The following is a 27,724-nucleotide window of genomic DNA, read 5'->3' as shown; positions in this document are numbered from 1 at the left end:
CATTAAATAGACTAGCAATAAAAGTTGTTTGCCATCAGGGACTGCAGTTTGTATACGACGCTGGTTGCTATGAGATAGCTTAACAATAACAACTGCGGTTAACTATCCGTAAGTTTTCTTGTTATTTCCCCCCTCTGTTTTAATTTTGCAACTGTTGATATATTCTAAGAATATAAAGTGAGCTTTCGTTCATTTACCTCATTTTTTTTTCTACATGCCGCAGTAATGGCTACATAAAATTTCTCATTTGTGATTGCGCAGAGCGAGTGAGATTTTCAACCTTTCAGCTGCGATTTTCAGAACAAGGAAGTCGATTTGCCTTTAGCTATCTATTCGAAAAGATGAACTTTATCGTTTCAAATGACGCATAACGAAAAATGCGAACAAAAGATGAGGAATTCCTGTCAGAGTTTGCTTCAATGGGCTTTACAAAATGTTCGAAGTGGCCTGTTAAGAACATTGGTGGGGATGGGTCAAGCATGCCATTCACAGATCATTTGTTTTTATTGTGAAAAAGCTCTTTCGAGAACTTCGAGAGAGAGGAAAGTAAGAATGTTCCAATAGTTTTGTTTCTTGGACTTACTTTGATTGGGTAACCATGTTTGCTACAGAAGATGCTTCATTAATTCTAAAAGGCCACTAATATTTGAAAAGAGGAAATAATACGTTAACGCTTTGAGAAGAACAAAAAAAAATTTATTTATTTATTTATTTATGTTTGAATAACCCGCATGTATTGTCTTGCTTCTTTTGGTACTTCTCTTCTTCCCCTTTTCTCCGTTTTCTCATCTGAGATTTTCTCCACGTCCGGATTTCTTTATATCAAGTGCCCTTGGGCTTTAATTCTCATTGCTCTTAGCAATAGCTCGATCAATTATAGAGTCTAAGTCTAACCCAACGACATTTTCTACCGTGGATTGCCGAGGGGATTGCTGGTTATACAAACCACAAAATTTCCAAGGCGATGGATTGTCAAGGTGGTCCCTTAGCTTAGCCACCAAGATCACCGGATCTCTTACGTTTTGACTTTCCTGTAGGACCATATGAAAAGCCTAATCTACGAGTGCCCCATTGAAACCAATATGGATCTAGTCGCCAGAATCGATCGCCGTTGTTGCTGGCGATATTCGGGAAATGCCTGGTGTCTTCGCAAATGGGCGTCAGTCCCCTATGCCGCGGGTTTGAAGCCTGCATTACAGCTGGCGGAAAATCTTTTGAGCAATTTCTATGAGTAAGTTCTGTTAATAAAATGTTTTCTGAAGTATCTCTTCTCATTCTTATATTCATATCTCTTCTCTTTAAATATGAGAGTGGAAATGTAACCTGTAACTTCTCACCGCTTGCTTTCCCACCATACATTCTATGACGAATATTGCTCGTATAGCTGCCTTCTATCAGCCCCTAAAATTTTGTCCTCTTGTTCAGATTCACCCTGTATACAAATAAAATCATTTATTTGGTCTAATGGGAATCTAAATATTGTAATCTTCAATGGTTAGTATAATCAATGACCATCCGCAAACCATGTCATTTTATTTGAAATTCTAAGAAACAGTTTCCTTCTTCAAACTAATTTCAGTTTTGCATGTGTTGCATTTCAATATATTTCTTGAATGTTCCTCCTCAGGGATTACTTCTGCATCAAGTTAACGTTCGAAAACTTCGAAACCAATTTCTCGTTATAAGGAATAATCCAGGGAGCGAAACTCTATAAAACAAACAGAGCATTTATTAAACATAACATAACGTAAAGTAAAGCAAAAAGAAGAAACAAAAGTGGGTGGCCAGCATCTCTGCGTGACTCAAAGTAAAGCCAGTATTAGGATTTCAGATATACAGCGGTACAGCAGCAGCTGGGTGGCTATTTGTAATACCAATGAGTTGTTCTCGAAGTTTGGAATGCGCTGCGGAGAGAGATAAAATTATAAAGCAATAAATAAAATGAAATAAAAATTTAAGATATATTAACATTATTTATGAGAGAAATTACGATATAATTAAACTTTGTAACAGACACAGACTTTTCACATTCCATGAACTCAGCATCACTTTTAGGGAGTTTCCTATATATCTTAAGAGTAAAACTAATAAATAAATTTATATGTAATATTCATTATATATAAGTATATTAAAATTCTTAAACTTATTTATTAGTTATAAGAGTTAAACTAATAAATAAGTTTAAATGCAATATTCATTATTGATAAACCTATTAAAATTAGTAAAAATGAATTACATTTTAGTTTTTATACCATTTATTATTGTTCAATGTACTTAGTTACATTAAAAAAAATTTCCGTCCTGATATAATTTTAAAACATCGAGAGAAAATGTTAATAAAAAGAGATAGAGGAAATTTTTATTTTTCAGTATGATCTTGATAATTTTTATAGAAAGATATAGAGGAAATTTTTATTTTTCAATATGATCTCCTTGATAATTTTAATAGAAAGACATAGAGGAAATTTTTATTTTTCAGTATGATCTCCTTGATAATTTCAATAGAAAGAGATAGAAGAAATTTTTATTTTTTAGTATGATCTCATTGATAATTTTAATAGAAAGACATAGAGGAATTTTTTATTTTTCAGTATGATCTCCTTTTACCTCGATACATTCTTCCCATCATTTAATGATCAACAGTCTGCCCCTAATAAAGTAATTTGAAGGTTTGTTCTCAAAATATTCCATAACTTCTCTTTTCATAACATCATCATCTTTCCACGAAGGTCAAATTTCAGTTTGGAGACCAGATAATAATTAGCTGGAGCTAAATCTGGGCTGTAACGGGTAACGGTCGTTTCTTTAAATCTATATTGCTGGTTTTGAATTGTACTGACACATTTCTGTTTGTGAGTTGCTAAAAACGTCATCTTTCAGAGAGTTTTTTTCAAGTTAAGCTGCTTGTATAGAATGCTCAAAACAGTTTTATTTTATTTTTCTCCAATCTTGATTATATATCCTTGACTTTTGATTGCTTATCATGCAGTGTTTTGTTTTAATATTTTTTTATGTCAGTGCCTTCAATGATCTTCCTACACGAGAATTATCTTCTAAGGGTTCTCGGCCCATGCAAAATATTTTTGCCCTTCTTTCTCTGCAGAATCAAAAGAAAATGAATCACCGTATACATGATCCAAACGTTGTTTTATTTCTTCGGAATTAAGACCTTCTTTATTTAAAAAATTATTCTTAGAATGATATGCAGTTTTAAACATTTCAGAACAAACTCACTTCATTCAGTAAACAGTCATAAAAGAACGCATAAGATAGTGTGGCGAATCTTCCAAATTGATTCATTTAGTATTGCCATTACATGTCTACAAGAGGAATTTATTGCCAAGCAGATTTTATATGTGAGGTTGGAAACGTTTTGCTGTATGACGCAATTCAAACTACTGCTAACAGCAAACTCAGTTTTTTACTCACCATCAAGAGTCATGAAAAGGTACGAAACATGAAACTACCTTAGTTTGCAGTAAAGATTACATATTAGGCAAGTTATTAATGTTTAATTAAGGAATGTATTGGGATTAGGAATTGCAGGAAATCGGTTCTGTTGTCGCAAGAAAGTAATTATATCCTTTTAAGTATCCAAATAAAAAATTTTCTTATATATTTGAAAGAGTTGCTCAAATTCTGACTTATTATTTCTTTATGAAATAAAAAATCAGCTGACTAAACATTTTATCTTCTTACAAGCCAAAAACTTATCTCATTGAAAATATTTTTCATTTCTGCATAACTGTTATTATATAAATATAGTTCTGAGATTTCTTCAATTATTCAATGTTAACTGAGTGATACTTCTAGTTCATAATTTTTCATTTCAGTGCTTACGCTCGTAACTTCATCAATTAGTTCTGAAATTAGTTAATTAAATTTAAATGAGGAACTCTCTCCACGCAGTAGATTTGGTTGAATGAACCAACGAGTATTGACCCACAGCTATTATTGTACTGAAAAGGTAGCCAAGGCAACATATGCTACGTTTTGGCACAAACACAAGTAAAGGCTAATCTGTTTAGCTATTATGTATTTTATTCATTGACTTTTATACTTCCGTGTTTGAATATGAGGTTTATGTATCTAATATACTCTGTTGAAATACTTAACCATTCTCAGCCTGAATTTATTGAAGTATGGTGACGTTCGTAATATTTCTTATATTAACATATGATACAGATGGTTATATATATATATATATACAGATAACAAATATTCTTATATATACTTTCATTTTCTTATATATTTCTTATATTGCTCAAGCGACTAATTAGAAATATTTTTATATACGAAGCTTTAGAATAGTAGAACAAATTCATTGTTACATATCGTGGAAGGATGTCTTAAATTCATACCTTTAATAATATGAAATTTATACAAAAAATACAATGAATAATATACACAGTTTAAGACACAAATATAAATTCTTTAGCATTTGAATAATATATTTAAAAATTATATCTTTTTTTTAATATTGAAAAATACTTATTTAGGCACGTATATGGTACGTAAACTAAATAGGAGTAGAAAAATTTCAAATTCTATGGAACGGATCTTCCTGAAAGACAAAAACAAAAAAGCTTACTTCTAAAAATAAGCAAGATACTCAATGTTGCGGCCTGATTAAACCAGAATGGTGGCATAAAATGTATACTGCCATTTTCCTGACAAATTCCTTTTCCAGTTTGATCGAATTTCCTTTTTTTTTTTTTAAATTTAATGCTTCAACTTTTTGTTTTGCAAATACACTAAATTTGGATTTTTTGTATTTTGTGATCTTCCGAATAAGATAATAAAAACTTAGTACAGGCACTTCAAAAAATTAATAAATAATTTAGAGGGTTTTATACTGTAAAATAATCTATAATATATATTTCAGAACGATGAGATAAAACAAAAATTAATGCTTCAGAAGTGATACTACTTAGAGGAAAAAAAAACATGGAGATATCACTTACACTTAACGCTTGCATATATTCTGGCACAGCATTTAACATCGAATCCGATTTTATTACTTTATGAATCATTATGATAACATTTACTTCAAACTTATGTCACTAATTTTCTGTATTTTTAAAGATTAATTTAAAAAGTAACTGTTTGTTAATTATTTTTTTTCTCTGTGCTGAAACCGGGCACCACGAAACACGGGTCCTAGATATTTGCTTATTTTTCTATTGGCTAATATAGCACTGCTGCAGTTAAAACTTTTATGCAGAATGTTTCAAAACTGTTTTCACTTTCCGAACGTTAATAAGAGAGAAACTGATAAAGTTGATCTGACTGAAGATCTTGTGAGCAAGACTAATAACCACAGTTTGGTAATTAAGAGTTAAAAATGTTATTTTCTTCAAGCATATTTGTCCATAGAAATCTAAATTACAAATTTATATGTATTTTATCGTACAAGAATCAACAGATAATAGCGCAGTAGTAAATAATTGTTGCTTACAGTTAATACTGATTCTATACTTTGAGTTTTTGAGCAAAGTTTATTCACATTGGTAGTGGGCATACTAATGACAATTCCTGTGATTGGCCAAACTCATAATTTTTCGTTCATTGAACCGTCATTCAGTTTATTCTTACACCCGGAAGCTCGGTTAAAACCATTTATACATTGGATGAAAGAGATCAATCATAACTTCAACAAAATTGTTCAGCCATGTATCTTTTCAATGTGGTATCCATTATCGATTAGAGTAAATACTGTTTGGCATCAAATGATGGATTTTTCTTCAAAGTAAAGTGTAAGTTTTATTGATTCTAGATATAACAACATTGTGCACAATGGCAACATTTCAGATTCGTATGTGTACTTACCAAAGACTGCTTGAATGTTAAACTGTTTGTTATGTGAACAGATTGTAATTTAAAGCCTTGCAAAGTTATTCTTCTTCTTTCTAAACAGTCTTTCTGTGATAAAGAATGGAATTTGTATCATTTTCTACTTGTGATATTTATAAAATGTTCAAAAATTTCCTTTAAATCAACTGATGTAATTTTTTTTTATTAAAGTACAGTTAAAGCAAACTTGTTTCATTCATCTTATTATATTTTAAGTTAGATTATATAACTAACAAAAAAGTAATGCTGAAAAATACTGAAATGTAAAATTTGTAAGTACGCAATATGGCACGAAATGTAAAGTAGTTTATTTTAAATTCATTTTACATTTTTAGATTTCAGACTAGGTACATTGAAATTGTTTTCTAAAATTCAGCTCATAGAAAGTTTTGGTATTTTGATGATTACATTATATTAATTATCGAGAACAAATATTTCTGAAATAGACTGCAATGACTAAAGGTTCAGAAAAATATACTGAAAGATTGATTATTACATTATTTATTTGCAATAAAAACAGTGATAAAGGATATTTTAAACTAATACATAACGTTACTAAGTATCGTGATTATTTTGAATAACAGGTTTTTTTCTAATCGAAAATGAAAAGCTAAGAGAATTGATGAAGTTATTAACTATTGATGAGATTAGGCAAATTGTAAAACTCCAAGCATTCTTGAAATAGTGTTTCACTGCAGAAAACTATTATGCTTATAATTATTTAAAATGAATTAATATACTTCACACATACTAAATTTAAAATTATATTTAAACCAGGATCTCGAAAGGTTTGATATGTTAATTTTCTCATTAACATGCACAGAAAAAATAGCCTATTTTTATTCTAAATTACTGCCTATTCAAAAAATCATCAGACATGTCTTTGATTCTATTAGAAACTCTATTGTTTGAGGAGAAACTGTAGCATTTTAGAATTTGTTTTTCTCCAAACATGCATTGAGCAGCATCAAAGTTTCTGCAAATTGCATTGTTTTACACAATAGCTTATTTTGTAGGTCACTATAGGACCGTTGTTTGGAATTGTCGTACTACTTGTCGCCCTGTTTCATGCCAGAGTAATCGCTTCATTTGGGCCATCAGTTGGTTATTCGGAAACACTTGATGCAGACGCCAAATTAGAACTATTATCCATGGATGTTTTACTTCTGTGAGAAAATTTACTTTTAATTGTTTATCTAATTTAATTTAAACAAACCTTAAATTTAAAAATTCTTAAAAAAAAAAAATTAACTTGTGGGAAACAAAATTTTACATTCAAACAAATTTGAACGTAGTCCGTCAAGAAAGAAAACTGTGTAACTCATTTGATGATTCACTCAGTGTCAAAAATATTCCATGTGTGTTGTAAACTATGGATTATATTATTATCTGAGCAATAAAGAGAATGTAATGACCGCTTCATAATGTTATCCCATCATAAAAGTTCCAGGACCTTTAGGCAAATTAACCAATATTTAAAAAGGGCGTTTACGTGGTTTTTCCCCAACTGTGTAACGTCTGCACGAGCCAATTTTACTTTAAAAAGTCCACCATGAAGGCATCTCTCCCTTTAGACAGATAACCTTTGAGTGTTTTGCTATAATTAAATAAACCAAACCAAACCAATCGCCGAGAATTAGCAAACCATGCAGTGAATAAAAAGAAACGCAGTTGCTAGAATTTTCGATATGATAGCTGTTGACTAAAATGTGCACGAAAAAATATAAATTAGGTTAAAAACTACCCCTTCCCACATTTAATAGTCTAATATTACGTCCCTTACGCATCGCAACCACTTCCGTTCCCATTTTTTCACTGCGTATCGTGTGAAACGCTGGCAGCCAGTCATATTTGTAGTATTAAGATTATTAAGTCATAAAGTTATGTAGTTTTCTTTCTTTAAAAGTATCGCATTCGAATAGTTTGAATGCAGAGTTTAGTTTAAAAGCAGTTTTTATTCTTTTAAACGTGCCAATGCAAACCGTTCTTTATGCAAAATTGCATAAGTAATAAAAAAGTAGATTTTTGCACGGACTTGAAATTACCGCTGCGGCAATTTTAACTAATTTAAAAAAATTGTAATATGACTTATAAAATTTTTTCACTTTACATTCTAAGATTTATTTTCCTTAGTTAAAGATACTAATCACTTGCAGAAATGGTTCCCAAACTCTACCCATTTCCTTAAGCTTTTCCTTTTCACAATGATGAATGGTATAACGAACTTGGATAACCACCCGATATTTCATCAAAAATAAGCAAACTCAATTTAAGATTACAGAACGGTTCTATAACTGATTTAAGATTGTGTGATAATGTTGATTTATGTTCGAAAAGTTAGATTTTGGGAATCATGCCCTGAACAAAATTAATATTTAAGACACTTTGCAACGTTTTATCAAAAAATGAGTTTCAGTTTACAAACAAATGCTTGATAATCCTCTTAAAAGGATCTTTAAAATATTATTTTACTAAACGAAGGGAGAGGGAATACTAAACCTCAGATCGTTTCAAAGAAAATTCCTCTTTTAATTTTACAGTATTAAAATAACACATTTGTAACTTATACTTGGGGAATAATGGAGGGCGACTGATGGAGTTATACGTTCTAAGAGGAATGTTAGGGACGCCGTATAATTACAAAATATTATGTAGGGGTACGACAAGAAAAAAGGCTGGTGATTTGGGGTTATGGAATTTAACATAACCTTTGTAACTGACTGCATTTTCTTATCCACGATGGCTATAAATCGGTTTATCTTTTCTTTAGCGAGCTTCATAAAATCTGTGGTTTCAGGCATATTCATGGCATCTTGCATTCGGTTTTTAATTTGCCATAACCACATAAACCAAACCAACCTTCATAATAGTGCGCTGGTGAAACGATACTTGCATCATTATGAAAATCAATCTTTTATTCCTGAAAAGAAGCCGATATTAATGTGCCGGCACGTTTATACTGGGTTTGGTTTGGTTTCTTCCTTTAAGGTAAAGCAGTCGAAGGTTATCTGCCTGCGGGAAGAATGCCTTCGTGAAGAACTTTCTGAGAGAAACTGGCTAGTATATACGTTACACATAAGAAAAACCACGAAAACACCCATGCAGCCAACCTGTTCACTGAGATTCGAATCCCGGACCGAACTACCAACGTTCAGCGACTTTACCGCTCGGCCGCTGGTGGGCTCCTTTATATTGAAACACGGCTATTAAAGTATGGTTTTAGTTTGCGATTCTTATTACCAAAGAAACTGAAACATCTACTGACACAGCGGTGCTTGGATATAAATCCTATAACACTGAATATACCTAGAATCTCCTGATTAGTTCGTATAGCCCTAGGACTTACTTAAGATATCCTGAAGATTCTGATTCTCAAACTTCCTAGAGACTTCATAATTTAATATTCTGATGATACTAAAATGACTGAAAGTCTCTGTATTATAGGTTATGAAAAGATGTTCTGAAGATGCTGATTCTCTTATATGTTAAGAGCTTCGCGATTTAACATCCTGAAGACACAAATACCCGATTTTCCGAAATTTGTTTTAATTCTGAGGATGGATAATTCTTTAGCGATTTGAATTTTTTGAATTTGCTCGAGGATATCCTGGAGACATGCTGGAATATGACATTTAACACTCAGGAGAATGTGATTGAGATATCATGGGACTTTTCCGAGATGTCCTAAGGATTAAGTCATAACATCCCGCAGATTGCTGATAAGACCTAGAGAGGTAGATTTAGAATTATTAAAAAAATATTCCTAACAGGCAATAGTCCTAATAGGCAAATAGTCCTAACAGGCAATGTGCATCATTTAAATTTTCTACATAATGTTATGAAAACACTCGTTTTCTGTTTGCGCTGAAATAGCAGCAATTAATGTCGAGCATGCTGGGCATCCTACATCAACTATTGTCTTTTGTTTGAATCAGAAACTTAATGTAAACGCTAAGAGGTTATAAATTATTCATGAAGCAAAATTTAGGTTACAGTTTTCTATGTAAACAATGGAAATATTCTCGGAGAAGTGACATGTAATGAAAAAGTACTTCCTCCTTTGTTTATTTTCAGATTATACTTGTTTATTCAGTTAAAGATAGTTTATATGCATATTCTAAAGAAGGGAAATATTTTGCACGATTTGAATAGTTTTATGCACTTGAGATGTATGAAAATGCACCAAGCGAATTTGTTGTCTATTTTGTAACTCATAAATAATCGTTACTGTCAAGTACATGTAGTTTGGAAATTTCAGTACAATTTTGATCAAATCTTTTTGTGTTTGAATTATGTAACTTTTCCGCTTTTAAAGAATTTGATGAATAAATAATTCAGATATGATATTTAATGCTATTTTCAACGCCTTCATCTGATATTTTGAAAATTTAGTCACCGAGTAGGACGAGGAATATTTTGATATTTTCAAAATGATGAAAATATTTCTTATATAAAATTCATGGATATAATTCAGAGCCTAGTACTTATTTTTGTATTCTTATTCAAAAATTTAAATAATTGGTTTAATTAATAAAACATACTATGGAATAATTGCTATCTATCTTAAGTTTAGAATACAAATAGCTTCTTATTCAATAATATGTAGAGTGCATATATGTGTTAATTCGGAGTAGATAATTTGAAGATTAGAAGATAGCTGTTAACGCTACTTTAATACGTAGATTCGCAAGATAGCATAACGAAGACAGACTTCACCAAAAAAACACATTAATTTTTTCATAAACATTGTTTTTTCATAAACATTTCATAAAAATTTCATAAACATTTTCAAAACATCATTTTCATAAACATTTCATAAAAATTTCATAAACATTTTCAAAACATCATTTTCATAAACATTTCATTTATGAAACATTGTTTCATAAACACTCAGAATCATGTGAAAACATAAACGTTTTCACATAATTCTGAGTGCGATACGCACGCTCCACACTTTTATAACACGGATCACATCATTACACAATGGTGGAAGCATAGAAATGTGTAACACACTATCAGATATTTCTCCCGTCTTCTTAGCATGCCTTAGTAGTGCAATGGTCTGCACGCTGGCGCGTATTCCAGAGGTACGTGGTTCGATTCCCGGTGAAGTCGTTGCTCATTTTTCATCTCTCCTGCTTCGAAATTACCTAATGTCTCTACAACACATTTGCATAGCCAGAAACGAGCACACTTATCGTCTGGGTTTGGAAATGATTACTTGTTCAAAATACACAGTTTCATATCGGAAGTGAACATGGCAAGACGCTTCAAGCTGACAGCATGTTGTATTAGAAATTTAACTATTTACCGTTTTATAGATAGTTAAAGAAAAAATATCCAAAGAAATAAGTATTTGATATAAAGCATTCAACTGCCCGTGGTGTATGGAAACGACAGAAACTGCCTAGAACTGCCTGCTCACAATGCATTAAAGTCTGGACTGAATTTCAAGCCAAGACCAAGGTACTGGAGATTCATCTCACGAAAAATCAAACAAAATCCAAACATTTGTAATGTAAAAAATGTAATGGATTTAGAAGAAAGATTTGCAATAAAAGTTAATCGTGAAACTGTCAGGAGAATCAATAGAGCAAGCGGCAAGAACTGGCGATCCGCAACAAAGGAATTCTTTGTGAACGAAAAAAAGGGGGGAAATGCACCTGGCTTTCTCAGTAAGCACAGATTTATCATATTGAAACAATATATTTGGAGACGAGTCAAAATTTAATATATTTAGGCCCGATGTATGAACTGCTGTGTAGGAAATGACGAATTAAAAAGTGAAACAAAAAAAAAAAAAAAAAAAAAAAAAAAAAAAACCTATTGCCAACTGTTAAACAAGAATGTAGAGGAATAATGATTTTGATTTTGAATAATGTTTGGTTGCCTCTGGAATTAATTTTCATAGAAAATAATTTGGATCAATGTAAACAGGTAAATATTCATAATGAAAACCTGAAGGCTTCTGCAAGAATACATAGAATGCAAAATACATTGAAGTTCTATCTGGAAATACTAAATCTTCGCTTTTAATTATTATACAATTATCCCTAAATCCCTTCATATTCTCCAGACTTAAATTTTGTCGAACATATTTGGAGTGAGTTGGAGAAAAGAATAAGGAAAGATAAGAGCTCTAGTAAAAGTAGTTATTACGGAAGAATGGAGAAAAATAAACATTCTTACTCGAAAAAAGTAGTTAAACCCATACCAGAGCAACTGAAAAGTGAGATTTTAGCTAAAGGATATTTAATGAAGTAGTAAATGCCCCATTACTTTCTTGTTTTAATTAAATATAAACTGGGTTCTCAGTTTCAGAACTTTTGAATATACTATTTTATTAATAACTTTTGTCAAAACAAGCATTTTTTTTTTAAAAAAAGGTTATCAATAATATACGTGAGAGAAAAATATGTATATTTGTAAAGAGCGACTTACAAAATAGCAGGAACTTTGTAAGTTAAAAATGATCTTGTAAAATGGAACAGAAAGTCTCCAAAATTAGCGATGCTTTTTGCTGAAATATTTTCTTGTAATAATCTCTGTTTTTAAATAATGAAGGATCTGTATATATGTATGTATATTTCTCTCGATCTAGAAAAATGGCGGCACCCACAGCCACCAGATCTTGAGCACACACGTAGTCCTTCAGCCCGACACCTGCACCTCAAAAGCATGACTTTTGAGTTTTGAATTTATTTTTTTATTTATTTTATGTTTACTGCGAACTTGATGAAATTTTGATTAGCAAACTCAGCGATTTAAAATCAATGTGTTGATACTCGACAAAGCGTAAGATATTTGTCTTTTAAATTTCAAAAAGAGACTCGGCAATTTGAAAGAAATATGTTGTCACTGCCGAAATAAAACATCTTTAGCCTTCATGCGCCAGTGCGTTGCCATTCAGGAAAACGTAAGATATTTAATTTTATTTCAAATTTAACCTGTCTCTTATTGATTAACATATTAAGCTATTTAAAAATAATAAACGCAATTATTCGTCTTTATTAGGAAAAATACAAAATCAAATATGAATTAGCCTAATTCAGACTTACTGGGAGATGAAGTTAGCAAAGATGTTAGATGATCGCTTTATGTCAACTTCAAGTAATCCCATAATCAAAGCTCACAGGTGTTTAGGTCTAGAGACCTATACGATTATTCATTCTGAAACTGATGTCTTACTATAGCTAAAAGACATAATATAAGACAGCTAAAAGTCATAATATTCCTCAAAACGTCATTTTTAGTTTCGTGCACTTCAGTAATACTTTTGTCAGCATGCGTCTTCAATTTATTGAAATGTAACTTTTTAAACGTTTACTGAGTTCTGATTATCTTGTATATTTGCTTATTTAATTTACACTCATGTCCATAAATTAAGGATAATTCGGAGTCACGCAGAAATCGAACTCTAAAATAAATATATCACCTGTAAAATCACTACACACATCTTCAAGAATCATATGCAAATTTCAGGAAGTAACCAGATGACATCGATGGTACGTCTGACGAGAGTGTAAGAGAGTGATCTATAAGGAATACCGGCAAAGAAGTAAAATTGTTCGCAGGCGCTTTATAAGCATTGCAGTGCAATAACCGAATAGTTATGATACAAAGGACGCATTTGGATGATTTTTTACGTGGTAGAATTATCGGCCGTTCTGAATGTGGGCGTACCCAACTGGAAGTATCAGACGAACACGGAATTGCCCAGAGTGTCATCTCCAGGCTTTGGCAACGATTCCAAGATGATGGTAATGTGAGTAGACGTTACAGCACAGGTCGCCCCAGAATTACAACGCCGAATGAGGACCGATATTTGGCAGTTACTGCCAAATGAAACATGCGGAGCACAGCCTCAGACCTGTCTCGTCAGCTCTCTTCAGCCACTGGTACGACAATTTGAAGGCAGACCGTGTACAGACGCTTAGGGCAGATTGGTCTATATGCTCGTAGACCTGTCAGATGCGTTCCACTTACTGCAACTCACTGTCGCCTGCGGTTAGCCTGGAGTAGAGAGCATGCATTGTGGACACCGCAACAGTGGGCTTGTGTGATGTTTTCCGACGAGTCCAGGTTTAGCTTGCAGTCTGATTCTCGCCGGACTTTCATATGGAGAGCTCCTGGTACCCATTACCACCAAGAAAACATCATTAAACGACACCGTTACGGTTATGCAGGAGTGCTCGTTTGGGGTGGAACTATTCTGGGTTCCAGAAGTGACTTGCATGTTCAAATCGGAACCATGACAAGCCAAATCTATCGGGACGTCATTCTGAAACAATATGTACGTTTGTTTCGGGGCGCCATGGGCGCACAATTTGGGTTTATGGATGACAACATCCATCCTCACCGTGCAAACATCGTAAGCGAATGCCTTCAATCGGAGGATATCACCCGTATGGACTGGCCAGCATTCTTACCGGACTTGAATCTAGTAGAGCACGTGTGGGACATGCTTGGCCGACGAGTTGCAGCCCGTCAACCTCCTCCTACATGTCTACCGGAACTTCGGAAAGCATTGCTTTTTGAATGGTGTAATATCCTCCAAGATCAGATCGATAATTTGATACTCAGCATGCCTAGGCTTTGTACGACTGTATTGCATCGTCTGGGAGACATACAATGTATTAACAATCATACCAACCATGTAATATTGGTTTTTTGTAAATAGGTGTTTTTCGTAATTTGCTCCAGGGAGAAAAAATCGCTAATTTTTTTAATAATATCAAACATATAGCATCTTTTTTTGCTCTTTACCTTTTGTTTAATAAATAAGCTTTACAAATAAGTCAAATTTGTTTTGCCTATAACTCTTCCTTTGCCTGATTTTGCATTATCCTTAATTTATGGACATGAGTGTACTTACTATCTTTTATGAAGGACATGAGTAACTGCTTTGAGTTGAGAAACAAACGTCCAGAATAGACATCAAAATACCACAATTATTTGGAAAATAATTTAAATTTATATAGTCTCATGAAATACATTGAATAAAAAATATTCAGAATATCGTGCTTCTCACAAAATTTGAAAATCTGATTTCCTTTCATAATGATTTATGGAAATGAAATTGTGTTATTTGTGTCTATCTAATCCATTAATTTTTTTATTCTTTCTTTACAGGTATTGGAATGGATGATTCCTTTGTCCTTTTAGCAGCATGGCGTCGAACGGACACAAAACTGAGCGTCGTGGATCGTCTGGGTGACACGTACGCTGAAGCAGCTGTTTCTGTCACAATCACCTCTCTCACGAATTTCATAAGTTTCTGGATTGGTGCCATCACACCATTTCCATCTGTAAGAATCTTTTGCATCTACACAGCAACAGCAGTACTCTTCACTTACATCTACCAGGTGACATTCTTCGGTGGTTGCATGGCTATCTCAGGGAATGCCGAAAAGAGACGACTTCATGCAATGTTCTGTGTCCCTACTATGCCCAAATCTCTTGCAGGTTAGTTACTTCGTGTAAGAATCATGAATTATTTTGTTTACATAGTTGGGAACAAGTCTAGATAGAAATATTTATTGCATAGACGCATATTTCAAAGACACACATGATTCCGTCCGTGGATGTTAAGCTTTATTTATAAATAGGAAAGAAATAAATGTTATGTGGTAAAGGTAGTCACATTGTTCATTGTTTCAATGGACTTTAGTGTATTATTTATACCAAGTAGCCAAATTTCCAGCATTTAAAAAAAAAATTATCGCCAGTTTATAAATATCTATGCTAGTTTCGCAAGAGCCAAATTAGAAAGTACGCTACTTTTAAAATCTTCATTTCTGTAAATTAGTTTATCCTCTTTCTGTACTTTTCTGGATAAAATCTATTAAATATTTTCTGGATTTCTGTATAAACTTGATTTTCTACGGAAAAATGGATTGCAAGAATTATGCATGTAAACGGAAAAATGGTGTCCATTTAGTTTTGACACAGTTAAAAAAAATCATATAAAATAAAAAAAAAAAAGAAAAATAAGTAATCTTTAGGTTTGCACCTAAAAATTATCTTAGAAACGGACTTGTTTTGGAGGAGAGGGGCAAAAGTTACATTATAGTTCAAAATTTTATTGATACAAAGCACTGCTAGTATAACACTATGAGAATAGAACGAGAAAAACTAAGATTCTATGGCATTTATTTGTTTGCATTGGTGATCATACTACTAATTATATAATTTTCCAACGAGTGCTCTCAAGTGCACATTTTGTTTTAGAAAATTTTAATTAACCTATTTTTAATATTAAAAGTGCAGTGCCGTCTAGCGATATACATTTGAAGTAAAATTAAGCCTGAAGAAAAGTTCTGCCACTGCGCAATTTGCTTACTTTATATAACTTTTATTTGACGTGTTCAAACATATGGCATGCCCTGAATATATATTTATATCTGATTACAACAAAATATGATGATTTGTCTAGTTTAGCGCTTTTGCTTTCGACTGTTACTCGTATATAGATGAGTAAGATTGCCCATACACATCGCAATTTTTCTTGCACAAGCTGATATTTATGGTTCAGTTTCACTGAAATGGTGAAATCTGGGTTCTGTGTTAAATGAACCCTTCTACTAAACGTCAGTAAAGGTAATTATAAATTTTAGTGTTAAAATGTTGAAGGATATTTAAGTTAAGTTTCGAAAGTTTCAATTGACGTAAAATGAGCGGATTACGGTTTCGAATTTTGAATTTTTTTCAGGACTCGAGTGCTCCATTTTTACAATTTACAAAAATTAAATGGGAGTTAAAGAAAGTGCTATGCTTCTATCGGAAAACTACTTGAACAACAAAGTGTTTTTAAACTGCCAAATTTTCATTTAAATCTACCTGGCGTCTGCGTATATTCATACTACATACAAGCATAACGAAAACACTGGAAACCGGAATAAATATTATTTTAAGATGAGAATGACTATTAGAGAATTCATTCAGTAGTATTCTTTAAAAGCGTAACACAAAACTAAAGGCAGATGTACCTAAAATTGCATGGGTTATAAATAAAGTTCTGCTTCATGGAGTAAAAACGACTCCTTTACCTCTTGAATACTATCGTTAACCTCGCTTTGTTTAGTTAAGTAGGTTTTGGGACCTTAACAGAATGACCTGTCTTGTCAACTCGGTCACATGACTCGCACTGAATTTTTTTTATGCCAGAACTGTTTTTTATTTTGCTCGTGCTTTCCATGCTTAAAAGAAATTTATTTAAAAAAATTAACCATCACAAAAGTCGAATAAAAATATTTTCGCTTTCCGTTCGATCTTTTGTTATCCATTTTAATACAATTTTCTCGAAACTACGTCAAGATCATCTCGAAACTACGTCAACATCTATCATAGTTCGGATGGATTGGACTGGTTTATAGAAGAATGTATATAAGAAGTTTCCAGATGACAAGCTGGTGTTAAAGCTTTTCTAAACAGAAGATATATGTCTATTAGGTTAGTTATTTCAACTGTACAATCAAATAACCCAAAAAGTCAGAAATCTAATTTTTGGAGCTTCAAAATAGCACTCAAAAGATGTACTGTACTCACTTTTCCCCCGCATATGAATTCTCCTCATTCCCTCGCCCGAGAAATTTAATTGCATGAGTGAATCGAAAAATACATATATTCTTAACATTTAGCAAATTTAGTAAGTTTTAAACATATTTACCCTAAAATTCCATTTTAAACGTTTAGCTGCCAAGATCAGAAATCTTTGAATTTTCAATCCACTGATCGATCTGTTGCCGTTTGATAACTGAAAGTATCGATATACACTAATGCCAATGCAAAGTCTCCTCTCCTGCACCAATGGCCAAAGGAATAAGACTGCTAAACACTGGAAGTTTGACCTTGGTTCAAATCCCAGCGAATGGTTCGGCTGCATGGCCTTTTTCTACTCCCTCGCCTATTATAAGGTGAATATTATCCAATTTTCTCCGAATGTCCTCCACCAGGGCATCCCTTCTCTTAGGCAGAGCGTGTTCTAGCGTATTTTGTCGTAATTAAAATAATTAATCTTCTACTCACGTGACCAGAAGACAAAATTTCACCCTTTTTTTTTTCTTTGTTTGTTTGCTTTAGCTAAGACAGTCCCTTCCCAGGGGGTCGATGTAGAGAACTCTGCGAAGCAACTGGCTAGGATATGTACCTAGGTAGTCTCGGCTACAGAGGTATAAAATTTATGAACCTAGTGGTTCGGGAGGCCCCGGAAAGGTCACTCATTGGCAGGCTCGGTGGTCTGGCGAGTCCTAGAGCGGTGTGACTGTAGTATTTCGAGGCAAGGGTAGCGTCCTCGAGTTGGCTGGATAATGTCCCATTGCGACGGGCAGCCCGATAGGCAGATGGCAAATTGATGGCCAGTGTCGCTTTAAGCGATGCGTCCTTCTCTCCAAGGTGCGAGGGTGGAGGTTGAACTTCTGTGCCTGGTTCTAAGGGGGGGGGAAGAACTCATTATGCGGTTCAGTCTCGCGGTGTGAGGAAGCCCTATATGTCTTAGCTAATACAGCCTGAATTTTTGTAGATTTTGGCAAAGGCATACTATGGATGTCCCACTTAAAAGGAAGGATGCCTTCGTTGAACTCTGTCTAAGAAATTATCTCAAATTCACATTACACATGCGGCCATGCAAAACACAACCTGATCATACATCCTGGACAATAAGGTACTGGTTATGTCAGTTAGGTAACTGTTAAAATTGGTTAACGAATATGTACTAATATGCGTTCTGCATTCACCTACTGAGTAGTGAATTCTGCATCCTAGAAAAGTTTTAAAAGTTTAGTTAAATTACATTTGATTAGCTAGTTCTACCAAAATGCAAACCAAAGACTTATTTAATAGATTTATTTTAGATCCTTGTATAACTTCGTAAGTTGTCTCTTTTAATGCTGTAAGTGGTCATTTTAAGTCGTTCAATAAGAATTATGTTGCTTATAAAGTGTTTTCATCTCTTCATAAGTTTTCCCGCTTAAGAAGATCCTTGTAAAACTTATTGAGAAGGTCCTGTTGCATGTGATTACAGAAAAAGCATGCTAAAGGTCTTTGCGTGCAAGTCGGAACGCCATCGTGAAGGATTTTAAAGGAAAGTATCTTGGCCTTACTTTACATATGAGAAAAATTACCATTCAACAGCCGAAAAGAGAACCCATGACGGACTTTCTGTAGCTTTGGCCGCTAGACATTGTCAGTTAACATTCAATTGTCAGTTAACACTCAATAAGTTTAACATTCGTATTTGATGTCTTCCTACCAATTCACCAAACTTCTTCCATGCGTAAAAATATCTAATTTTTATTTAAAGCTTTGAAAAGAGGGTCGGATGTGCGGCAGATCGTTAAATGATTTCGCAACACTTGTTAATCACTTACAGTGGAACAGATCACGACACGAAAGAAAGAAAACGTAATCGGAGCCTTTAATTCATTTAAATTCTTTTTTGTTTTCTTTGCAGGGTAAATAGCAAATAGAAAGTGTTTTCTGCTTCTTGCAAGTGGTCTACTTCGGAAGGACCTACTTTTTTGGGTCATGAGGTCAATCGGAGAAAGTACTACCGTTCCATTTCGAACGCTGTTTCTGTTTACCCTCAAGGGGTTCCCTACCCGTGATTTGACGGTAGTTATTCCCCTTTCTTCCTCAAATGGTGGTGGGGTTGGGAAAGTAAATTGGGTGATATCGACTTCTGGTTCATTCGCGTTGTTTAATTTGCTTCATATAATGGTACTTTATAGCAGCCTTAATTTATTCAAAGTGTCGATTATGTCTCCACTTTGTTGGACCTTATTAATTTCAATTGCAGTGTTTGCCGGTTATGACCGCTAGTTCCCATTTTTTCCGCATTGCTATTTGATATAACCTAAACTTTGTTTCATGCTGTCCTTAACGAATACTTTTTTTAAATTCATTTTTTATCTCCTTAACTTTGAAGCTTTAGTTTCTACTAAATTCCGTTTCTTCAATCACTGCCATTATATGTAAGAGTTTGCGTTCTTAATCATCGCCACAAGGTATTTTCTGCTTTAGAAAGATAATTTTTGCAGAAGACCTATCGCATTAATATTTCTTTGCTCTTGTTGAAAAAATTCTCAAATAGATCGTCGTTTGTGCAATGACTACTTTAATTTTGAAATAACATGTAGCCTCCTGTTTTGAGTATATATGAAGAATTTTGTAATGCAGAAATATTGTAATCTAAATTATCAAGTGCATTGGTCATATTTCAAACCTTCTCTATATTCTCAGTAAACGACAAACTTCGACATCAAAGCAGAAGTAGATGTTAGTGTTCTGCTTGCTTCAAAGATTGTGAGGTGCTAGCAGTTGATTCGCTGCATCTCTATCTCACACATGGTAATCACTTCATCATTCCCTTGGGACTCAAAATGTTGCACCAAAAGCACGATCTCAGTTAGTTTCCCAATATCATTAGCACGTTTTCAATTTCGCACCTGGAAACCACTTCATTCTTCTTTTGAGACTCAAGCTATTACACCAAACTCATTATCTCTACTTTAGTTTACCGAAATCGTCAGCGCATTTCCTAATCCCACATTAGTCCATTTCATCAAAATTTTAGAACTCAATCTAATATACAAAATGATTACGACCCGTAATCATTTTAGATTAAGTCCATTCCCAATTCGACATCCAGAACCCATTTCATTATTCCTCTGTGATTCAATCTATTATACCCAAATCATTAATCTATTACATCAAAATCCCTACCTTCATTTTAGTTTTACATTATCAGCAGCGCTTCCAATTCCACATCTAGAAAATACTTCCCCACTCATTTGAAACTCAACCTACTACACAAAAATCACTACCATCTCTTTAGCTTTTCAATATCATCAGCATTTTCCCAATCCCATATCTTGAAACCACATCAAATTTTCCAATATTATGAATGCCTTTCCAATACAAGAAGGCGAAAATGCAGTTCACGTATATTATTACTACTATACTCAGTGTATTTATGATATCATTCCTTCTTTCATTATATACTAGTTTAGAGATCTAACGAAGATGAGTCAAATGAGGCCATATGCTCAAACAGAGAATGTGTGTGTATGTGTGTGTGTGTTGAGAATACGGCAAAGCACACTAGGGCTATCTGCCAAAGGGGAGGTATGCCTTCGTGGAGGACTTTCTAAGGGAAACTGGCTCGTATACACGTTACATATGGGGAAAACCACGAAAACGCCCATGCAGCCAGCCCGTTCGCGGGATTCGAACCTCACACCGAACTACCAGTGTTCAGCGATTTTACCGCTCGGCCGCTGGTGGGCCAAACAGAAAATGAGAACATGCGAAATATTAAAACAAAATAAATATTAATGTGAAGGTGGTCGAGAACGTATTTAGGAGCTCAGGCATTTGGCTTAAGCGTTAAAATTTGTTGTCACGACTGTATACTAGTATTACTTTAGATGTTTATGGTATTTGGAAGATTATTGTTTGCACTTTGAGACTCTCAAATATTTTTCCGTATAACATTTAAGTGTAATTACTTCTTTCTTTTTAACTTTTTGACTTGTGAAAAGTTTTGTTAAAACGTTTTTCTTTCGGGTAGTCAGGAAACCTGAATATTTATTTTATTTTGCTAATGCCTTACCTGGATTTGAATTTGAGATACAGGCAGGGTAATGACCATCATTAACTACTATCCCAGCTACGGCGGCATATGTGGAACCGCGAAGGCCAGATTATTTTGTTAAACTAAAAGTGCTCGAGAGTCTTATGCTCAGAAGAATAGAGAATACAACTAAATCTAAGGAAATATTAAATATAAAATATGTAAATTCCGTCTGAATGGTTGTTGTTGATACAGTGATATGTTAAGACACAATAACACGCCGAATAAATACTAATTCAGAAGTCAAACAACAAAAATCAGCGTTATATTTACAAACTTTTCACAGGACTAGTTTCGATGGTTTTACCGAACCACCATCTTCAGCTGCAAAACCGCAAATCATTTGCGGTTTAGTCCCGTGAAAATTTTGTAAATATAACGCTGATTTTTGTTGTTTGACTTCTGAAACAGTGATATGTTGTTTTATAACTTTAGAATTTATTTTAGCTATAAAACAAAACAGATTCGTAGGCACATGACTTTTAAAATACTACTTAGTAAGATTTTACTACTAACAGGATCTGTGCATTATAATTTCTATATTGTGTGGTCACAGTTAGGCATCATGAATAAGTATGACATCATGTTACAATGGTATATTGATTCACTTGGTCTGATGTAATTTCGGGATTCGAATTTTACTAGTTGTGTTGGGTTAAGTTAAGCATTATGGCAGAGCATTTGAGGGCCAACTGACTCCCTTAGGGATAATGCTATCACAGCAAGTTTTCTTAAAAAAACTGATTCATATTCATTGTGCGCGTGAGAAAAATGAGAACTTCCGAGTACCCAGCTCATTCAGTCACTGGAAAGTAAACCCAGAAGGATATGAGAGCTATTTTTATGTAAGACTCTTTCTGCGATAAAAATAAAACAAATGAAAATTTTTACAATTTACATTCAGTTTTCTATTTTTATGCATAAATTTCTTGTTAAACATTTATCATAACGAATTTTTTGTTATCTTCTCATAGATCTTTTACGTCAGTGATGACAGCTAGTTAGTTAGTGTGTGGTTTCTATTTTCTCAGTGTTTTTTTTTTTTTTCCTTTATGCAATTTGGTCAAATTTCTGCGTGACTTTGGGTCTCAACTATTTCCTTAGTGCTTACAAACGGTCAACCAAAAGACGATTCGTCTATGGGCATTTTTCCGAGCTTCTTTGAATAATCTCAGTTTTTCTCTTTATTATCACTCATTGCATTATCACCGTACAACTTTATATATCTGGCGATGAAAATATGCAGCTTTCTATTTCTTGCTGTTAGGACCAGATGACTGACCGTTTTTAATAGTCTGTAGGGTGCTCGATTTTCTTAACTTTTTTAATCTCACACTACGAAGCATGCGGAGTGACGTCGTGAATGCAAATTGTTTCCGATTATGGAGAAAGACTGCAGAGATCCTGCATATATAAGTTAGGATACAGAAAGGGGTATCTACCCCACCTGAATTCATTCTCGTGTACACGCGAAATTTTAAACAGACCTTACTTAAAAAATAGCCCTCGTACCAGTATGCTTAGCTATGCCTATGGTCTCATTTGAGATATATTTTACTTCTGCTAAGAAAGATGCATAACATTAGACATTTGTCAAAACTATAAAATTTTGAAATTTAAAGAAGTTAAAGATTTCTTGTAATTTAAAAGCTAGGGCTAAGTAAGAAAAACAGGTGAAAATATGAAGTTAAACATGGTAAAATGAAAACAACCCCAAATATTTCAGTTCTGACTTCCCACAAGAATTCCGACCATCAGCACAAGTACATACGCACTATTCGTACCATTGTTTCCATGCTTATGGAATGCTTTGATAGAAAATCACGAATCTGAGTTTTCTTACATCTTGTGAAACCTTGATTTGATATTAAACAGTACAGTAGCAAATTTTTAACTAATTTGCCATCCCGTAACAATGAAACTAAAACCAGCAAAGAGAAGTTCACTGTAAGTGTATGAAGCAGCATACAATAAATTTTATTTAATTCTGTTAATATCTGACTGCGCAGAATTTATCAGTGAAGGTTTGTGTATATACATATGTAACATGAATATTGTCTGATAATGTTCACTATTATCTGCGGTAAGTTTACAGATACGGAGGTTCTGATATATATTCTACAGTGCTTTTGTACACTTTTTATAATACAGAAAGTAGTATCTACCCATTTGAAGATCTTCAAATAATTCTGAGTCTACTAAATAAGTATTTAGACAATACAGTAAATGTAATCAATCAGTAAATGTAAGAAATACAATCAGTAAATGTAAGAATAGAACCTATTAACCTTGAAATGAGGAAGGGAAACGAGCTTCGAATTAGAAATTACTAAATCGGATGCAGCACCTAGCCGGAAAACGTTCAGCATGCATATTCAAAAAGTTAATTCTTCTTTCAAGAAAACAGGAAGACTTTTCGCAATAAGCAGTTATTTTCTTTCTCGTAAATAGTAGCCATAAATGTGTGCCATGAATCGAACTCTCATCACGCTCGTGCAATTTATTTCCAACAGACGGAAACATTTCTTTTCATCTGTGGATGATGTTTGACTGATTGGAAAACATCAGCTTTCATATTTGTGTTCATTGTCTTTAGAGAATAGTACTCTCAGGAAGACAGTTTACACTTTCGAGTGGTTCTCTGTCGCTCGCTATTATTGTTATTTTGATAACTATTTCTGACAGAAATTTCAAGAGAAGGAAAATAGCATTTTAAACTTTAAAATTCCGTTGTTTGTTCTCAGTTTAGCTGACAAACTCATCATTTAGACTCTTTTTATATATTTTAAGCTTCGAAATATTTTGTTAAGAATGAATGCAAGTGTTTAGTGATTCTCAATGTGCCGTTTGCTGTCACCATTACGCCCACCGGCCTTTGCTTGCACCCCAGTGTGTGCTTGTTTTTTTCCAAATTGATTTGCATTTTTTTTTTTTTTTCATTTTGCACTATGCATAACTTATTGAAGTGAAAGCAGGAGAACTGGCGCAAACGATTTTTTTATACCAAGGTACCTAATGGGTAAATTAATGACATCTTTTATTAAAACCCTCTAGTTGCCCAAGCCGTATGGATACATTCAGCAATATCAGTTCTAATATCTTTATTGCAAGCGCATATACATGTAATATTGAAATTTTCTCGACAGATTAGCATATTGCTAGGAAAAGAGTCTGGATACAAGTAACAAGAAAATTTTTAAATTTTTTATTTCTTTCAAGAAAATAAGTGTAGACGTTTTTGACAACTCGCTGTTTCGATGTCAGATCCTTAAGAAGTGGAAGGATCAGTTATAATGATTGTGCAAATGTTATAAAATTATCCATTACCTATTATTATAAATCATGTTAATCTGATGTTTCATAAATTGCATCAGTTAGAAGTACTGTTAAAAATTATGTAAATGTTTAAATTAATAAAAATTACAGATATTGTTTTTAAATCGCTAAGTTGGTTAAACTATTCATAACTTGAAAGATACGAGTATATTAAAAGTCCTATGACAAAGTTATTGAGAATTGGCTCAAGAATCGGAAATACGTAACAGGCCATGTGGATGATATATGTCTTGGTAAAATAAAGTATTCGAAAAATCGAAAGATTTAAGTATCTCTAACTATAAAAAAGGAATCGTTTTTCAGTTCAACTTTTGCATGGGTGTTGTTCAATGTGATGAATTTGTGAAATCCAAATATTGGTTTCAAATTAAAGATGAAAATATTAATGATTGTTTACGAGGATGGTTGTCATCCTACATCTCAAAGTAGGACGTTCTAACTGCTGAAATGCAGTGAATGGAGTGGCAACGATAAAAATATTTCTATTGGAAACAAACTTATCATTTTTTAAGCCATTGTGAATTTCACCCTTCCTTATTAAAAGGTAACGTCAATTCTTACTTGATACAGCTAGTTAGTGTTATGTGGATTTGGATGTCCTGTGAACAGCCCAGTCTGAGATGCAGACAAACTTACTTCTACACTATACAACAAACATTTATTAACATATTACAAGTTATGCATTTAGAAACATTCATTATACATTATTCGCAATCTACAACAAAAAGAATGAGCGTATATAATCTGCTGTGTTACAGATATTGCCGTCTAGTGTCCAAACTGCAATGCTCCTTACGTTATCAGAAAGATAACAACAGTTAGTTTGATTTATTGCACAGGATAATGCGTATAATAGCTATCACTGAGATGACAATTCTTCAGGAAGGGGCATACTCCTATGCGTATTCCCATGTACGAATGTGTACATACACATGTGTATGCATACCTAAATCCGTGGAGAGCTAGGAGCCAGAGTAATTGTGGATTGCGGCGGTGGAAGCCTATCTCACAATTATGGAGATTTAAGTTTAGGCTATTCAAATAAGGCAAAGCACACGAGGACAATCTGCCTAACGGGAAGTCTGCATTAATAGAAGACATTCTAAGGCAAACTGACTCATATTAATGTTAAAAACGGGGAAAACTACAAAACACAACCATGCAGTCAGCCTGTTCGCATGAAGTTGAACTCCCAATATTCAGCGGCCTTACCCACTCGTTCCTTGGCGGGGCATTAAAACCATGAAGTTAGGTATGTACTTCTTATTCCCTGATTAGAATAGTTTTAGTGGGTATTATAACTAGGGAGCAGGCATTTGGAGGATACAGTTTGATTCCAACAGGACGTAACAAAGCTTCGGTGCTATTCCACAGGACATAATGAGACACGTCATGGAAGTCTTCCCAATTCCCGAACTAAAAATCCAAGCAAAAGGAAGACATTTAGAGGACATTAGTTTCAAGGGTCACTAATGTTTCATTGATCCCATATTATACATTGAGGTAAATGTCTATATGCATATTGTTACTTCGCATTCAGGTGAAGTTACTGCAAGCAATAAGCATCTTTCTGTTGCTAAATAAAGTTGGCAGATGCAATGCATGACATCCTATATTGTAATCTAGGATTATTCAGCCTTTTCTATGTGAAAAGTTACTTAAAAGCTTTGCACGCAACTCGCGGGCCAAATTTTGCCACGTATTCTGTAAAATAATATAGTTAAAGTAAAATATTAGAAAAGCATAAAGTAAAATTCGAAATGAAAAATTTAATTTTACCTTACCCTTAACATTAGGAATGAACAGTAAAACTAGTCATCAGAAACTTATATAGTAATAGTAATATGACATAAAATTATATTTTATCATTATTTTCTATTAATATACCCTACTCTGAATTTAATGGGAAATCTAACATTGTTTTTGCTTAGGAAAAGACTTAAAAGCCCATATACATATTTAGAGCGATGCTCAGAATTCCGGTAAGCTGTTCGTGTGACAGAAAGAACCTTAATTTTAGTATATAGCTTTTATCCTTGAAAACATTTCTTTGCAACAATATGTGCTAAGTAATGAAATAAATCTAAAAATGTTTATGAAATGTTTGGATAAAAATCTGAGGACTTTTTTTTTTATAAAAGGCTGACAGTATATCTTATACGAAAGCTTTCTTCATATCAATATCACTTTGAAAATCCATTGAATCTGCATCATTCAGAAGCAAGATCACATCATTTCCAATGGATCTGTCAATAACCACATTTTATGATTCTGAAACCCGAATGTCATTTTAGTGTTTTTATTTACTCTCGAGATTTTAATTAGTTCTAAGTACTTTTTATATTTCACCATTTCAAGTCCTAAAATTGATTAAATGGACAATTTTATTCACAATTAATTATTTCTAAAAAATTTTAAGCTCTGCACGAAAAGCTTGGGCATGTTCATAAGTTTTTCTTATGAATTTATCCTACTTCTGTAAAGGCAATACCTTTTCACCATTTTTTACCTTTGCTTTATTTCCTAAACCAATCTAACAAACTTTTTTTATGATTTCAATATTACAAATATCTTATAAAAATGCCAGATCGCCCAACAACTTATCGTAGGTCATAAAGCTTATTTTCTCTCTTTTAGTTACAGGAAAATCTTTATTTTCTTGTAACTAAAAGAGAGAAAATAAGCTTTTTCAAGTACTACTTAGATTCTATCTAGTGTCGAAATTTTGCTGAGCTAGAGAACCTGAGTGTTGTAAATTATATTATATAAGAACGACCCAGCTTCTCCTGCAGAGCACTGAAATTCATCAAAACATGTTTTACCTGAAAAGAATATATATATATTCTGAATGGTGTGCCCTTTTCTAGATGAAAGTTCAGTAACTCTTTAACAGTTTCAAATTTT

At 33.3% G+C, this 27,724-nt stretch overlaps 1 protein-coding gene across 1 annotated transcript in view; it reads left to right on the top strand.

Annotated features, from left to right (window-relative positions):
* Positions 1-27,724, top strand: part of LOC118182621 (patched domain-containing protein 3-like) — a 184,219-nt gene that overhangs the window by 147,640 nt on the left and 8,855 nt on the right. Inside the window, exon 2 of the mRNA XM_085813276.1 lies at positions 14,986-15,318. Within this exon, the coding sequence (XP_085669402.1) occupies positions 14,986-15,318 (333 nt within the window). The remainder of the gene's footprint in view (positions 1-14,985; positions 15,319-27,724) is intronic.

This window comes from Stegodyphus dumicola, chromosome 3 (genome assembly GCF_044657685.1).
Source record: "Stegodyphus dumicola isolate Sdum_Otavi_A_Nest chromosome 3, ASM4465768v1".
Classification (NCBI taxonomy): domain Eukaryota; kingdom Metazoa; phylum Arthropoda; class Arachnida; order Araneae; family Eresidae; genus Stegodyphus; species Stegodyphus dumicola.
This window is presented reverse-complemented; position numbering and strand designations above follow the sequence as displayed.